The sequence below is a fragment of the Pristis pectinata genome, chromosome 16, assembly GCF_009764475.1.
Source record: "Pristis pectinata isolate sPriPec2 chromosome 16, sPriPec2.1.pri, whole genome shotgun sequence".
Classification (NCBI taxonomy): Eukaryota; Metazoa; Chordata; class Chondrichthyes; order Rhinopristiformes; family Pristidae; genus Pristis; species Pristis pectinata.
In genome coordinates, this window is record NC_067420.1 from 18452024 (window position 1) to 18469751 (window position 17728).

Consider the following 17728-nt stretch of genomic DNA (forward strand, 5'->3'; position numbering starts at 1 on the left):
GGCAAAAGATTCAAGGATGTTCTCAAAGCTTCCTAGGAAAAGTGTTTTTGTACCAACTCATGGGAATCCCCACCATATGACCACTGAAAATGGAAATGTAGCAGGGATGGCAATAAGAACCTCAAGTTTATTAAACAGGAGCACACAGCAGCCTATAAGTGGCAGCAAACCATTCAGATATCTGTTCCACCAAGCACCTCCTGCTCCATCTATGATTTTATCTGTGGGTGTCATATGCATGCTCAGAACCAAGTGGAAGCAAGTCGCTTTTACTCAGAGATGGCTTACAAAGAGTATTTAAGAAAATTGATGTAGATGAATTTAAGAGAAAATTAGATTATCACGATGAAGTGGAGAATAAAGGATTAGAATCGTATGTGCATAGATAGAAAGAAGTTCAGGCAGTGCATAAATTGGTTTGGCTGGGTGACCAGAAGTTGTCATTATTTGTTCCCATGGTCCTATTAAGTTCAAGAGGATAGAACCACAAATTCCTTGCCATTCAGAGTCTGAAATTGCCCCAGTGAAGCTGGGCATAATTCATGTTTTATAAAACTACTGATGAAATCATGGGAAAGTGCAATTTTATGCAGCTAAACAGAAAGACTACGCAATAAAGAAGCATTAGCCAAATCATTACATACCTGAAATCCAACTAATATTTTATTAATCATTTCAAAAGCTATTTCAAGCTGGCCATTAATACAAATTACAAGGCAGTATATTTGGAATTTAATCAAAAGTAAATGTACCCATTACCAAACGTCAAGATTAAAGTGCTGTAATAACCTTCGGATAAATATTTATTTGATATAATGTTACCTTTGTATGTTAGACTTCTGCTACTGTATTTTTTTTCCCCATGTCGATATATGTGTAACTAAAGAATCATCAGAAGTGCACAGGATAGAGTTAAGCACATATAAAACCTCTATGGGAGCAGTATTCATTCGATGAACTTTAGCTGTTACTTTTTTGTTTAATGAGAAAAGTTAGTACCCTAATATCTCATACTTCTATCTTGGAGTGAAAGTTCAATGGCTTCCTGGAGCATTTCGTCTTCATCCACATTATAATCCTGTAAAAAGAAAATGTATATTATGTACAATCATTTACTTAGCAGCTTGGTAGTAGAGTATGTTGTTGAGAGGTACAGATCACACAGCTACAAATGTTTCAGTTTGAGAAATTTGTTGCATGAAAGGTTATAAGCACAGATGCTGCATGGTGATGAACATTTTGAAATGTATCCAAAGTAGCCCTGAAAACCAAATCTAATTAAAGAACAAGTTTACAAATAAATGTGTTTAAACAGTGCCTTTCACACTGGGATACACCCAAGTAGTTTATACCCAATGAAGTCCTTCTCAATTGCAATTATAATTATGTAAGGAATACAGCAAGCAACCTGCACATAACGAGATAACCAGATCAGATTTAGGCTGTTGATTAATGATTAAATGCTGGCAAAATATCAGAGTTTTAGCTATCTTAATGGTGCATGGGACTTTTAATGTCCACTGAAATCCTGGTTTAACATTTCTTCTGAAAGATGGTATCCTAGAGTGCAGCACTGTGAAGAAGCATTACCCTACATTGTGCCGAGGAGCAAGGCTTTGGCAAAATAAAACTCCACACCTGCTCCACTCAAGGGAATAGCATGGAACTTCCCATGCGAAATTTCACCTCTGCCACCTCAAAGACACATTGGAGCATTTATGACCAGCATTCCTGTCACCCTGGTGATATGGATCTCAAAAAGAAGCAGACCCAATTTATGATAAATAGATTATTAGCAACCTTGATACAAAAAGGGTCACAAGTGTATCCTCTAATCTCTAAGGGGAAGGGAAGGACAAACACTTAGCTGCCTTCATTCCAGCCTCCATTCTTTCAATGGAGTTTACAGCCTCGATGAGCTTCCCAGATGCACCCTTAAATGGCATGAGTACCATCTGAACGTACGAGGGGCCCTCACAGTCAGGACATTTCACCTAGATTGAAGTCTGAAGATATTGTAAATGTGGTCCACTGAAAGAGGGCTTTCTTTTTTCTTAATTTACACTCCAGTTTCCTGAAACTAGAAAGTACATACCACAAAAGTATCATATGAAAATCTATGACGAATTTTCAAATGTTGTATCAAGTCTGCACTTCTGAAGTTTGGGTCACCCCACGGCATGGAGGAGCAAATTGGGCAAACCTGGTAAGAAACAGAGTACAAAAGTAACTTAGAGTGATAGAGTTCGACAGCACAGAAACAGGTCCTTCAGCCCAACTCGTCTATGCTGACTAGGATGTCATCCAAGCTAGTCCCATTTGCCATGTTTGGCCCATCTCACTCTAAACCTTTTCTATCCATGTACCTGTCTAAATACATTTTAAACATCGTAATTGTACCCACCTCTACAGCTTCCTCTGGCACCTTGTTCCATATACCACCATCCTCTGTGTGAGGAAGTTTCCCTTCAGGTCCTTTTAAATCTTTCCCCTCTCACCTTAACCAAAAACCAAAGACACAGGAGCTGCACAGAAGTCTTTCTCATGGAACTTAAAAAAGGTTAATTGCAAAAATGTGTGTTCAGCAAAGAATCGGTTTCAATTCTAATACACTGAAGTTGGCAACTTCCAGAAACCTCCTGCAAAATTAGATACATGCAGAGATAAGCACCCTGCCGGAATATTGGCAAGGACATTTTTCCCCACACTGTTGTCAAATATTAAAGAACTCCTCATTCACATGCCTTGAAGATATAGATTTGAAATTCTGGTTGTATCTCTCTGGAGTTGCCGGGTCATTGCAAAGGCACCTCATTAACATGCAGCAGCTGGTCACGGCTGAGATAAATCTCTGCTACGTGTCTTTCTGTTGTCACTGAAGTCTCCTTGTATATCTAACAGTGACAATATCCCTTTGAGCAAAGGGTTAAATCCATTCTGTGAAGGGACAGGTGCTCAGATTAGGTCCTTGTGAGCTAGTATGACTTCAGTTACCTATTTTAACAATGAGTCTTGGAAGGAAATTCAGTGACGGGTAATTCCAGATTCAAGGATCCTGTTCCTGGCTATATCTCCTGCCAATTATTTGCTTGGTGCTCAGTGGGTAATGGAAACTCCTTGTACAGCAATAGATCTGGTTCATCTGGGGAAGTTAAGGCAAGTTGGGGGTGGTGAAATACTCCACTTGACATCAACCAGGGCACTGGCATTTAGTCACATGGCACTTACCCAGTAAGTTCACATGAGGAGTTTGTATAAACACAAGAAAATAGGAACAAGAGAAGGCCATCAGGCCCTTCAAGCCTGCCCTACCATTTAATATGATCATGGCTGATCTATACTGGCCTCTTCTGTGTTATTTCTCAATACCCCTCTTATCCTCAATCTATCAAATATTTATCCATCTCCACTTTAAATACTTCTAATGATCCAGCTTCACCACCCACAGGGGCAGAGATTTCCAGAGATTCACCACCCTCTGGAAGAAATTTCTACATACACGAGTTTTAAATGACCGGCCCCTTATCTTGTCGTTGTGTCCCCTTGTTCAAGACTCCCAATAGTGAAAACATCCCAATATCTACCCTGTCAACCACACTTAGGATCTTATATGCTTGAATAAGGTCACCCTTCATTCCTCTAAACTCCAAGGAATACAGGCCCAAACTATTTAGTCTCTCTTGGTAGGGCAACTCTCAGCCCAGGAATTAGCCTGGCAAATCTCCTTTGTATGGCCTCCAATATTACTTTTTTTTAGGTACGAGAACTAAAACTGTGCACAGTAGTCCAGGTGAGGCCTCACCAATGCCCTGTACAACTGGAACAAAACCTCCCTATCTTTAAACTCCAACTCCTTTGCAATGAAGGTCAAAGTGCCATTTGCTTCTTAACTACCTCTTGGACCTACCTGCTGATTTTTTGAGATTCATGCACTAGAACACCTGGATTCCTCTGCACTTCACTCACTTGCAGTCTCTCTCCCCATCTAGATAATAATCTGCCTTTTAATTCTTACCAGAGTTTATGATCTCATATTTCCTCACGTTAAACTCCATTTGCCAGTCTTTTGCTCACATACTCAATCTATATGTATCCCATTGCAGAATCACAGTATATTATCACAACATGCCCTTCCACCTAATCTGGAAACTTTACATATTGTTCCTTTCATCAGGTCTTCAATGTAAATAGTGAACAATTATCAGCCAAGAACTGATCCTTGGGGTACTCCACTAGTTACCTCAAGTTATATTCAGTGGCAAGCATGAGTGACTAACAGATGACTGCATATTCTGGCTCATTAAACATCATATGTTTTGCCCCATTAAACCACTAAGTTACTAGATGAATTGTACTACCACTGGATTTCAGCTTTACTGCAGAGATTATAGGACAAAAGAAAGGAGCACAGAAAGCATTCAAATCAATGTTCATTATTAATTCAAATGCACTTCAAGAAACTTAGAGAAGGGCCATTCAGCCCTTTGAGTCTGCTCTGCCCATTCAATATAGAACATAGAACAACACAGCACAATATAGGCTCTTCGGCCCACCATGTTGTGCTGCCCTTTAAACCAAATATGATCATGACTCATCATCCAAATGTAGTGCAACACACAAAATACTGGAGGAACTCAGCAGGTCAGGCAGCACATATGGCAGGAAATGGACAGTTGACGTTTCAGGTTGAGACCCTTCATTTGGACTGACTGGTAGTAGAGCAACAGCTAGTATACAAAGGTGGAGGGAAGAGATGGAGCAAGAGCTAGCAGGTGATAGGTAGATCCAGTTGGGGGGGGGGCGTGAAATGAGAGGCAAATGGGGAGGGGACAGTGGGAATAGTGCCAGAGGCTGGGAGGTGATGTGGAAGTGACAAAGGGCTGAAGATGATGGAATCTGATAGGAGCATGGAATTGAGGGAGGGAGGGAAGGCAGATTGGAGTGGTGGGGGAAGGAAACCAGCGGGAAGAGTGGAACGAGGCATGGTGATGGGGACCTGGCCAACACTCCCCAACATTTCAGGCAGGTTTATGTGTGTCCTCCTTTGTGAAGGCCAAAGTATTTGTTTAATTGGTCTGTCATTTATTTGTTCCTCATTGTAAATTTCCCTGTTTTTATAGTCACTTTATGCTCATACTATTTCCCCCTCTTAATCAATCCTTTTGCTGAGTACTAAATTGTTCCTTGTCCTTGGGTTTACCATCTGTTAAGTGAAAGGGCATTAGGATATTGCACAACTTAGCCTTAAGGGACTAACACTAATTTGGAACACATTCGTATAACAAAACAGCAGAGCAGGCTGCCAATCTGACATTAGCAGGGGAATGTCAGATTGGCAGCCTGCTCTGCTGTTTTGGGAAGATCTAGACCATTAATATGAATCACATGCTCTATTCTCATATCCTGGGAACTTTACCCTCAGTCACTTACCGATTCCTTTCTGAAAATTGTCATGGAGTTTACTTCCATCACCCCTTTCAGGCATGCATTTCTGATCATAACAACCTGTTAGGTAATCTTTTCTTCTTTTCACTTTAGCTTTAGTTTTTTAGCTGTTTAAATAAATTCTGTGCCTTTCAGTCATCATCCCTCTGCCTCCAGAAATAGGTTCCCCTTCTTTACACTATTAAAACCCAAATTTTGATGCAATTCTATCAAAATTTTGCTATCCTTCTCTGCTCTAAAGAAAACAACCTCAGTTACTCTCACATAACTGAAATTTCTTAAGCCCTGGCACCATCCCAGTAGGTCTCCTCAAGAGCCTCTCTAAGGCTTTGTCATTCTTCCAAAAGCACAACAACAAAAATTGCGCACAGTACTCCAGCTGGGTCCTAACCAGTATTTTATTAAGGTTTTTCACAATTTCTACACTTCTTGTAAATGAAAAAGCCTCTAAAAATTCTCGATCCCATGTGCCTTTTAAATAGCCTCTGCAATACAATGTTCACTTGTATCCCCAAAATTTCCATAATCCTCAGAACCTAGAAAATTGTATTATTATACAATGCTTTCCCCATTCTCCCAACCAAATTGCACCACTTCACTACATTACATTGCAACCCCCTATGTCTAAGTCCTTTTGAAGGCTGCTATTACCTTTTCAAGTTTCATGGTACTCTCAAATTCTGAAGTTAAACGCAACACACCCAAATCCAGGCAAATGAAAACCACAAAATTGGGCGTCAACAATGACCCCTGGAAACTTTCATCCCAACTGAAACCTCGTCACCTCTGTACCCAGCTTTGTATTCCTTAGCCAATTTTATATCCACACAGCTACTAGCTCATCATACCTACGGGCTTTAAATATGAACAAGCCTATTACATGGCCCTGTATCCTTTCTTCCACCCACAGTAAGCTAGGGATACATTCCATTTAGGCAAGATGACTTTTCCCACTTTGAGCACTGTCAATCTCTTAAGTCCCTTTTACTAATTATCTTATCCAATTTTCCTTTACTGCGTTAATGACAACATTCTATTCTTTGCAGAAGACAGATACAAAGTAACCTTCTTGTGAATACCCTTCTTCTACTTTGATGATTATAAATTCTGCAAATCAAAAATAATCTATTTCCTGCTTCTACTTAACGTTTTGCAAAACTGCCATTAGGAGGTTCTAAGAATCTTTTTTTCCAAAATAGCTGTCATAACATAAATGCCTGGGATGATTTAGATCCACAAGCTATATATATACACAAATTAGAACCGACAAAAGAAGGTTGCAAACTGAATGTCACCATCAATAGTTAACAGAATAGGCAGTGAATTACATGAAACAGAAAAGACACAGTTGAAACAATAATCCTGTCAACATTTAGACTGAGTGAAATTCAGCATAGAAAAATTGTATGAAATGGAAAATTATACTTGGACAGCATGGATCAAAAAATTGTATAATGATGTTGGACTCGATCTTCAACTGGAAATTCAAGAACAGGACAGATACTCTTACTTCTGAATGATCCTGAGTCAAGTGATTACAAAAAGAATCTTACATTTATTAAATCAATTAAAATGTAATTTTTTTTTACAAATTGAACTCAATTATTATCAATAATTAAATAAGGACAATTAAATATAGTTTAACATATCATGGGGACTTAGATGGCAAATATGTTGCCACAAATTACATCACACCACAAGCTAAGGGCAGTTTTGTGTTAAATTTGAGTATTGCAATTAAACTACATGCTCTAAAATAAATTGGTGTTTCGAGGAAGTGGAATACTATACCAGTAAAATATTTGGGTTGGCCTATTCTACATTAGTTTTTAGTGAAATCTTACCTTTTTTGCATATTCTCCAGTATGGTTTGAAATACAATGCTCAACCAAGCCATCTTGGTCCAAGTTTTTTGCATTGCAGAATGGACAAGTAAAAGTAAAGCGATTGGGCATGCTACAAAAAAAAGGCAAAATATATTTGAAAAATGTATGTAGTTACAGAAAAGCATATAGTAAAATCCTTAAGAGGAAAAGTATAGCTTTCATTTATAAATTGTCCAGAACTAAATGATCTTAACTGCTGTAGTAGATGGAGTGCTACATATTTTTATTGTCTGAAGGGGTGGAGGGTGGGAAAAGCACCTTATGCTACTTAATAATCAACTGAGTGATCCCAGCTGTAAAGTATATTCTTGGATGTCAAATAAAAAAAAAGGATGAACTTGGCTCCAATTCAACTCTGCCCAGTCTCTTATCACTATAATCGTCCTTCTGCATTCTAATTCCAGTTCCAGTGTGCTCAATACACTTAGTGAAGTTTCAGAAGCATTTCCTGTGGCATCATCTCCAGTTCAATCCAGTTGCAATTTGTGCCAATAATAATGCTCCCTTGTGGCCTAGACATTCAATCGTGTAGTACAAAGTTTATGTGGGCCACAATACAATCTATATGAAAAACCTTTGCTTAAATTAAAGGCTGTTTGCCATAAGGATAGAAGTCTGTGATCTTCTTTCTGGGTCCTCTGTGCACCTGATACAATGATGCATGGAAACACCCAAACATGTCCAGTGGCATCCTATGCATGCTTGACTGCAACGTCCATGCTCTTTTACCATGCTAGCGGCCCGCAGATGGTGCAGGCCACTTAAGAAGTGCAGTATTTCATGGCAAGCAAAATCCATTTTGATATTAATTCATGTACCCTGCTCTGTAAATCGTTATGGAACTCATTTTGGAGAGGTGGTATTTAAACTACATATTTAAATCTTGCAACTACTTCCCTTTGGCACCACAAACCGGACATCAACCCATATCCCAACAATCTTCAAGATCCATTTCTTCTCACATATATTGACAAACCAACCCACAACCATCAAGCCCCTTCACCCTTACCCATTTTCCTGACAGTCCCACCATTGTTGATTTAATGAAGAAAAGGTCTTTCAGCACCTGTCTATAGTGCACATTGCATTAGGTCTCATGCACTTAAGAATTTTGCAACACTGAACCCTCAGCAAGTTGTTCCACCGCTCACAACTGATTTCATATATCTTTCAAGTGGTCGAAGAGTTTCCAGCCCTATGTTTCTAAAAATAATCATATAATTGAAAAAGACATCAATTTACAAATCCCCCTTTGTTGAAGCTTATTGTCATCTTTTTTTCATCCAAGCTTTGATGCATTCTAAGGTCTTTTCTCTTAAAGCTGAACCCCAACCACACCATTCCTGATAGGTGCAAAGACTATATGCACTATGTAAAATAAATATTTAATTGTTATTCCTAAGCAATTTTAAAATAATGTGATACATAATAAGGGAAGAAAATGCTCAGACACCTTTGTTCCATAAGTATTTCCAATGGCCACAGTGCAGAATTAATAGAGGCAAATCCTATTTTTGGGCAATTATAAAACAACAATTCTTGTGAGGCACAAACTGAATGGGTTATCTTCTCCATAACTATAAGAACTGTTGGCTCCTTCAAATAATGAAAGGGCAATTGTCCAACAATCAAACAGCAAACATAAAATTCAGTCTAATAAGTACTGTATTCCATGTGCATAAATCTCCATGAAAAGACTGTAACCAATTTTGTTGTTTCAGAGACAAGAAAAATAAGATTATAGTTTAATAGCTGTGACTTGCAATGATAAAGAAGCCATAATACTTAAAAACAAAAGTCACCTAAGGCTGGGATGCTGATCCTTCATAGAAGCTTTCACCCCCTCAGAAATAAACTCCTGATATTTTGCACACGTTGCATTATGGGATCGCAACTTATTCATGTAAACCTGGGCCAAGTTGAAAAAATTACAGTATTAATAAAAGGTAAAACAGTTACAGTTAAACTGAAAGATCTCAGCAAAATTCATCTAAGAATTGTATTACCTTCAGACTGACATATCCTGCTACAGATTACATTTTTGTACTATACCTTTGTCAATTTGCAAAGCTATATTGCAAATCTGCAATAAATGCAAATGTACAGTAAATACAAGCACGGCTATCACTGGTTGTACAACCACTTTATTGGCTGCACTGGACTTTGAGATATCCTGATGATATGCAATGTGCTACATGAATGCAAATGCACTGAAAATATTTATAAACACTGTATCAAAAGGCTCTACAACTTGCTTGAAGGTGAATGAATGTCAGCTCAATAGCTGAGATATTTAGCAACATTTGCTGTTTGGCTGGAAAATAAAGGGTGCAGTGGCTTAAACAACATTACACATTTATGATCTTACACTGATGTTATGAATGGTTATATTTCTCATATATTTGTCATGATATAAATAGAAGCAGAGTGTGCATTAAGCAGAGTATTCTGATAATTTAGGTAGTTCTTCGGATCATTAACATGGAACAAATTAGGTATGGGAACTGGAGCCGTTCTTCACCTGAGTGAAGATCTGTATTTCTGCAATCAGGCTTGCTGCAGGAGACTGTGGAAGTTGATATCCACAAACAGTAAATACAAGGTTGCTAACCCCTCTAAAAAGACATTTACCCTTTTTTTGTAAAACCTGCTGGTCCCTGAGGTTGCTGCCAGCCCTTCTTAGATACAATGATTAGAGGAATTCAGACACACGTGTTATGGGCTGTTTTCTACAAAATAACCCTATAAAATTGAGCTTTCTGATATTTCTGTTTCAGCTTTACGATGAGAAGGAAAACATATCGTAGGTTCAAAGTAGATGACAATCATCGTGTAACCCACTGAAGTACAATTTACTTCCAAAGTATTAGATACAAAGGTCAATAAAGTGAACAGGAATCATCAAATCATCAGTGCTTCTCTTTATACCATCCAACCAGGCACCACTGACCTGAGTTCCACATCCACTGCAGTTTGTAAGGGTTACTTCTAATTTCCTCTCAAGTTCAATAGCTCTAGTTGCACCTTTCAGAGGGAAGCGACATACAGCACAAATCGGCTTTTTTGGCTTCTGTAGTGCAAACAGGCAACTGCTGCAAAATCTATTCAAAAACAAATTTAGATTTTATTTGAGTTTAAAAAATTAAATGTACAGTCAGAATCAGTTATTCAATAATGGCACCAAGATGTCTAAACAAAATTAAAAGAATGCTGGTAAAATATTTGTTTTAGTAACTATAGTAGTAAAAGGGTGAGGAAATACCATTGTAGACAATGAAAGTCAAAATTATCTTCAAAAGATTAACAATTCAAAGGAGAATGGATAACACTAATTGTTGCATAACTGCAAGACATGAGGAAGACACCATTACTTTTGAGACCCAATCTTGGGAGCTGAGAATTGAATGGGCTTGATGGATAGAGATAGGAAGGAAGGACAAGTTGAAATGGAGATAGAGAGAACAGGGAAGGCCAGACTGGATGGAAAGAGAGATGGAAGGAAAGGGATGGAGAGCAAGAGAGATGGCTGGATAAAGGAGAAATGGTGAGAAGTGGGGAAATGAAGAGAAAGCTTGGATTTGGGAAAATTGGGGGATGGTGGCTGTGTTGAGATTTATATAGAAGACAGGAGAGGTTGAGAGAGTAAGAAACTAGGAAATGAGTGATGGAAAACAGGAAAAATAGTGTTAGGAGATGTGAGAATGTCACACCGGATTCGTTTAGGAAAGGAAGAAAGTGTGAATCAGGAAAGGAAAAGGGAGTATGGGGAGAAGTGAATATGCACAAAGGAAGAGACAGATTGGAGTGACATTGAGATAGTTACTACTGGATAGGTCAGGGGAGACTAAATACTCCTGAGAGAACCAACGAAAACGGAATTTCTACAAAAAAGGAGGAACCAACAACGAAGTGTACATCATTCTCAGGATGGCCACAGTATTTTGGCTAGTGTGTAAGTACAAAGAATGGATATCACAATATCCCCCATGACATTAGAAACAAATTTTACTAGTCCTGGAAAGATCAGATTCATATTGATGTGATCATCAAGTGAAGGTGATGTGTTTGTAATGCAATAGTTTAAGAATAGTAAACAACAATATTTTCAATTGGCACTTTTAACAGACATATTCAAGATTGGTAATAGGGGAATAAAACACATCCACGGGGAAATCAATCAAGTACAGTCTTGCAGATTTCCTTAAAACTGTTAAGGAGAATGAATAATCTCGGGGATCAAAGAGTCTGTGGGAAAATTAAATTTGAATTTTTTTTGATTGTGGAGTTCACTCACACCTAGGGTTTGACTTTTTGGTTTTCAACTATAATAAAGAGCAACCCAAATGCTCATTTAGAATTTTTTTTATATACACATAAATAAAATTCTGTTGGCAATATATTTTACAATGTCAACCAGGCACTTTATTTTCAGAATGGAATTCGCAAATACAGACGTTGTGCATAAACTACTTAATCATATTTATTTGGACAAGTAATAGAATACGTAAGTTAGTGAAGTGACAGGGTACCAATTGTTAGGGGTGGGAAGGTGTGATGGGGGAAAACACCAAAAACAGTAAAAGCAGGGGTGGCAATGATGACTTTGAATGTTTAGATTTTAATGAACCAAATCATACTGGCTGTAGCAGTCTCACAAAAATAAGTCCTGATGCAGTGTCTGGGACATACTGAGTGACATCTGTCAATCCACCCAATTCTGCAGCCCAGTATTGCTGGGATTCCCCATCATCACACTGGGAAACTTGCCTCTCTTATCCTACACCTGTTAGACCTGGCAGCAGATCAAGACCCCATTCACTTCAGTGTTTTTGTTTCAGCCTGGAAGTTATCTTACTTCAGTTTAATGTTTGTGCTGATCTGCAAATGTGTCTCAATTGACAAATACTTCTAATGATATTTTATTTGATTATTTACAACAACTTTAAACATCTCTAAATAGAGACATTTAGAAGCTTAAAAAGCTACACTGGTATTGACAAAGTTCTACTCCCATCTCTACCCACTGTAAAAAGTTGTCAGGGCATTCTGGGTGTGAAACCTCAGCAGAATGCCTCATAAGGTTTGTTTATATCTGGTTAAATACCTCCAGAGGGCGAAGGCTCAGTGAAGTCAGTCCACATCTGTCCCAGGTAGTGTGGACGGGTGGATGGATCTAGCGTAATTCCACCCGTTCCTCTCATTACCAATTTAGTTCCAATAATAGAAAGTGAAAGTGAAACAATATCTGTTTTATCAAATAACTAAAAGTATACCTGAATTTGCCAAAAACAAGCAAAAAGCAATCCAGAACTAAACCAAAAATAAAACCTCAAAAATTCAAGTCCTACTTACACGCTTGTAAAATACAGCAATTAATTACAATGTTAGTCACCAGCTTTCAGGATGATGCCTGCCAAAAACTCCAGTTTCTTATGCGTCGAGACCAAAATCCACAAGATCATGGATCTGGCTGCAACGCATTTTTATATATTTAGTACACCAGTAACTACAATATTATCTCCTGAATTACAGAATAGAAACATGACCAGAATCGAAACTGTAACTACAGTTCCCCAAATCCTTTGTAAACCCATAGATTGTAAAATCGATACTGAAATTATTAGCGCACTCACTGCGGCGTACTGAACATTATATTTAGTTTTAGATATCTACTTAAGAAGGCGGACGGTTTGTCACTTGAATTTTCTCGCATAATAAAAGACAAATTCTGCAAGTTTAAATGAACCTCCAAACCTGGCCACGGATCATGACGTGGTTAAAGAAGAACGTAAAATTGTTTCTTACATGTGGTTACATTCGATTCGCATGGGATTTTCATAAATTTCTAAGCAAACGGGGCAGGTTAAAGCTTCTTTGTCATCGCCTCCTGTATCCTTACGGCGTGATGCGTCCTCTTCGAAGTTCATCGCCATTTCTGCTACCGTCTGTTTCCGCAAATGGCAAACGTCAAATCGAGGCGGAGCAGATCTTCAACACATGAGGTAACGAACAACACTGTGCAATTATAATCGGCCAAGCTGCAGGAGGCAACACCAACGACAACTGATCAGGAGAGCCCAGGCTGCTTTATATGATCACGTCTGCCGACTGAGTTCCTGCATTCATTCAACCTCAGTTTGCAAGGGAACATCCCAGCTTCCTTTTAGAGTCCCTGACTGCAGCAGACATTGCTTTTAACCCAGGCACAGAAACCAATGTGGAAAATAAAACAAGAACTGCAGACAAAAACAGAAATGAAAACAGAAAATGCTGGACCTGGAACATTAACTCTGTTTCTCTTCCCACAGATGCGGCCTGACCTGCTGAGTATTTCCAATATTTTGTTTTTTTTAATTAAAGAAATTAATGCTTTTTTGGATTATTCAATTAACATTCTAGAAGCCTATTAGTGAATTGTGGCAAAAAAGTGAAATCGTTGCATACTTTACAGATGGTGGCCTTTTGATATACGTCACGGACATAAACCACAAGTGAAGTCCAATCTCCTTTCCGGTCTGTAGGTGCACAACGAACCAAATTTTGCCTGTGTGATTGTTCAATGTAAATGGCCCTGTCCCTCACTCTTGTGCTGCCGTTTCTATTTGCTATGCCTTTGCATGGTAATAAGGTCAGCCAATGACATATTCGGAGCAACAGCGTCATTTAAATTATTCAAGACATTGCAATTCGTTTGCAATTACTGGATAATTCTATTTTTGGATAGTCTTCGGGGACCCTTGGCATGCAGCAGTTTTGACGTTGTTAAGCTGGTCAATCACATGGAAGAATGGTCACAGACAGAAAGAAGCAAAACGCAATTTTTACCCAATGTTTGAAACAAATTTCACAATGAAAAATAGGATTGGAACTTGCAATTATGGTAGAAACTAAAATATAATAAACTATAAAAATAATGGATTTTAAAATAGAAAATATTTTTGAAATATCTATGAGGAAATTAAAATCTGCAAACATAGAATCAATTGCTTTTTCCAAGGGTAGGGGAGTCTAAAACGAGAGGACATGGGATTAAAGTGAGAGGGAAGATAGTTTAAGGAGACCTGAGGGGCAAATTTTTCACACAGAGGGTGATAGAATAAGCTGTCAGAGGAAGCGGTAGAGGCAGGTACAATTACAATGTTTAAAAAGCATTTGGACAGGTACATGGATAGGAAAGGAATATTGTTGGAATGCTGGAAAATAGGATTAGCGCAGATAGGCATCTCGGTTAGCATGGATGAGTTGGGCCAAAGGTCCTGTTTCCATGCTGTATGGCTCTATGGACTCTAATTATTTTTGTAGTGCAGTCACTATGCATTTATTGGAGAACAACAATTTTGGGATATTTAGGTTAATTTATATATAGGCTAAATTCCCAAAGTGAGTTTTACAGTGCAATGACAGTAAACACTCATAATATGCTATAATTATGACAGCAAAATCTGTCCATTCATTTCTGAATTTTGAATTGTGTGATTAAGGTTGCAAGCAACAGCATGTGTAAAAGTTGTGAGAAAGTATCAGAAGGTAAAATCTAGGAAAACATCAAGATGGTTCATAAATATATAATGAGAAAGACAGTAATAAAAGAAAAAATAGTACCCATCAGGGACTAAAATAGTTGCTTTAATGTGAAGGTGGAACACCTATAAATGTTCAGTCTGTAAGTTCTTGGATGGCAGCTATCTTCACAGGAGTATAATACGGATATTGACATTAGGAAAGAACAATGTGAAAATGGATTATTACAGAGTAAAAGATAGAGAGATGGTGAGGAGATAACAAGGAGTGTAACATAGTTAAACATTTGAATATTTTCATGAAAATAGGAGGCCTCACACAGGTTGGAGAAAGGCAAGACCCTTCTTTGACTCCCCATGCACTGATGGGAAACAATTAGGGCAAACATCAAGAGGTTCTTCATCCTCAGTGTGTTCAGAAAGCAAAATAGAGTTTGATGGAATTGCTTCATCCATAAGCCATCGAGAATATGCTCCTGCTGTAATCATTGGGGATGGATGTGAAGGAGGAACTCCATGGGGTAAAGAGACAGCAAGCCCCACTCTTTGCATCAGATTTCGCCAAGATCATTTAATGATGCAGGGTCTACTCTATTGAGCACACCTTTTAGAAGATTTACAGAGCTTCCTCTGTGATCTGCAGTTTAAAGAAGAGGATGACTTAGTAACATCCTCATATACTCTGCAAATCCTTCTATACTGGTCTGTACAACAGGAAGGCCACAGAGAGCACAGCCTCCTGGAACGTCCTGTTCTCTATCTGGGAGGTTTTGAATGAAAACAAGCCGGAGAGTCTGGATCAGCCTTCAATCCTAGAGCAGCTACAAGTTCTATCTATTCTACTGAGAGGAATAAAACTCCTTGAAGCAACAGACCTGTAGGACAGGATGGGCCCAGACCTGCTAGAAGTGTACAGTGCTTATGCTTCCAACTGGCAGCATATCAGAATTCATGACAAAGGGCATTATCACTCTCACCTATAAGGAGAAGAGGGAAAAGAGATCAGAAATTGGTGACCATCTCACTGTTGAACATGGATTATAATATTCTGTCCAAGTCATCACCAGTCAAGTTAAGTCTGCCCTGGAGCAGGTGATGCACCCAGAACAGACCTGTCTTATACCTAGCAATAAAATCTGACAGCCCTGTGCTGCCAAAGGATATGGTCGCCTAGATATGGATGAAGGTGGACACTTGCCTGATCAGCTTGAACTAGAAGGCCTCTTAACAGAATATCATGCACACACATGATGGACATCCTCTTCAAAATGGGCTTTGGGGAAGGAATCTAAAAGTGGAATCAGGTAAGGCTGCCCACTTATCTTATTTGTGTGTTGTATCGAGCCTTTTGTCAAATCCATCAATAAAAACACACACAAAACTGGGGTGACATTTCCAGCACTCAAATCAAACCCTCCCTGTACATAGGCAAATTGCTGTCTTCTGCTCAGTCTGCAGATTGATCAGTATCTGCATCCAGTTTGAACAGGCCTCAGCAGCCAGAGTCAATTGCAGCAAAAGCGAGGCAATGTCCTTTGGCAACTAGTCCCACAGGTTGTCTGTTCCCTTCACCATCAATCAGACCATCAACTACCAGAAGGTGCTGGGAAATCTGGTGCCGAGGAGCTAGGGCTTGCAGCAGGAACTGGTTTGAAGCCAAGGTGAAGCAGAAGTTGGGGATGTGAGAACAGTGTTCCTTCTCGATGGCAATCTTGATGGAAGTCCTCTCAGTGTTACTGGTTACAGCACATGTGTGGACCATACCCTGTTCCTGTACTGTAGCAATCATGTGAATCGTGTTCCATTTCATCTGGAAATCCAAAATGGATTGCATCTGTCAGTATGTGGTGTACAGTTCTTGAAATGGCATAAAAACATACCCAAACATAGCTCTCATCCTAAAGGCCATATTTGTGTGTGGCTGCATCAAGCTGAGTATGCATTCTCAGGACCACTATATGGGACCACTATATGCTGAGGTTCTACTTGTCCCTGGTGTTTTGAAGGATGAGACTGGCTTCCTTTTGGTGGAATATCCTATTCAGTTGGACCATGCTGTACCATCTGTCCCCTACAGTAAATTTTCTGCAGACCACAGGTCAATCAGGTATGTTACGGACTCAGTGAAAGTCCCTTTAAGATAGAGAGTGTGTGTGTATGTGTGTGTGGGGCATGCTTACGTCAATAGAAGATAAAGGACGTAATGACGTTGTTGAAGAAGTTAGAAGAAGGAGAGAGAGAGAAAGAGAGAGAAGGGAGAGAGACACCAGCCTGCTAGTTTTCTCTATTGATGGATGAGAAACTATAACTGTGTCTGCCACTGAAATCCACGTATGGAAGTTGGAAGTAATCCGGTGGAGTTCACTTTGTTGCTGTCCTGTAGAAGGAAACAGGTATTTGTGTGTGGACGACCACGATTCAGATGCTTTTCGGGGTGAGGAAGTCACTACCGAGTAAACACTGAAGTGTCGCTTGGGTTCCATCGTGGAACATTTGGATTTCGTATTTACTCTCTCTATGTTTCTCTACGTCTACGTCTTATCTTCAGACAACGGTGGTTGTTGAAGAAGCCCTTGCTCATGTTTCACCTTATGGCTTGCGGAACTGAACTTTAAGAACCATTCCGGAACTGGGAGTTTTGGACTTTGCCACCCACACACACGAAGAGTTTAGTTTTTGGGGTTAACGTTCAAGGTTTAACATTTTTGAATTCTAACATACTAACATTTTTACTTTTATTTTACGTATTATCATAAGTAGTGATTAATAAAATAGTTTTTTATACTGAATCATGCTCAGTGTGTTTCTTTTGTTGCTGGTTCGTGACAGGTAGTAGTCCACATGGACTATTTTAGAGGCCCTGTGGGAGAAGAAGGC

At 39.0% G+C, this 17728-nt stretch overlaps 1 protein-coding gene across 1 annotated transcript; it reads right to left on the reverse strand.

The window, feature by feature from the left end:
• Nucleotides 1-641: 641 nt before the first annotated feature.
• On the reverse strand, nt 642-13903 carry rnf114 (ring finger protein 114). Its single transcript, XM_052031388.1, has 7 exons — nt 13776-13903; nt 13137-13369; nt 10282-10432; nt 9134-9240; nt 7290-7401; nt 2096-2203; nt 642-1078 (listed from the first exon to the last, which is right to left on the reverse strand). The coding sequence occupies exons 2-7, from the start codon at nt 13262-13264 to the stop codon at nt 1001-1003; spliced, it is 684 nt and encodes a 227-aa protein (XP_051887348.1). The 5' UTR covers nt 13265-13369; nt 13776-13903; the 3' UTR covers nt 642-1000.
• Between the last annotated feature and the right edge of the window lie 3825 nt (nt 13904-17728).

What these genes read in the sequence shown, in the direction of transcription:
- rnf114 (XM_052031388.1), bottom strand. Translation starts at nt 13,264, where the DNA reads ATGGCGATGAACTTCGAAGAGGACGCATCACGCCGTAAGGATACAGGA. An exon ending in CTGGAGAATATGCAAAAAAG is followed by an intron (nt 2,204 to 7,289) that starts GTAAGATTTCAC and finishes GTTTCTTACCAG; the next exon opens with GTTTGCCCAATTTGCTCCTC. An exon ending in TTTCATATGATACTTTTGTG is followed by an intron (nt 1,079 to 2,095) that starts GTATGTACTTTC and finishes TTCTTTTTACAG; the next exon opens with GATTATAATGTGGATGAAGA.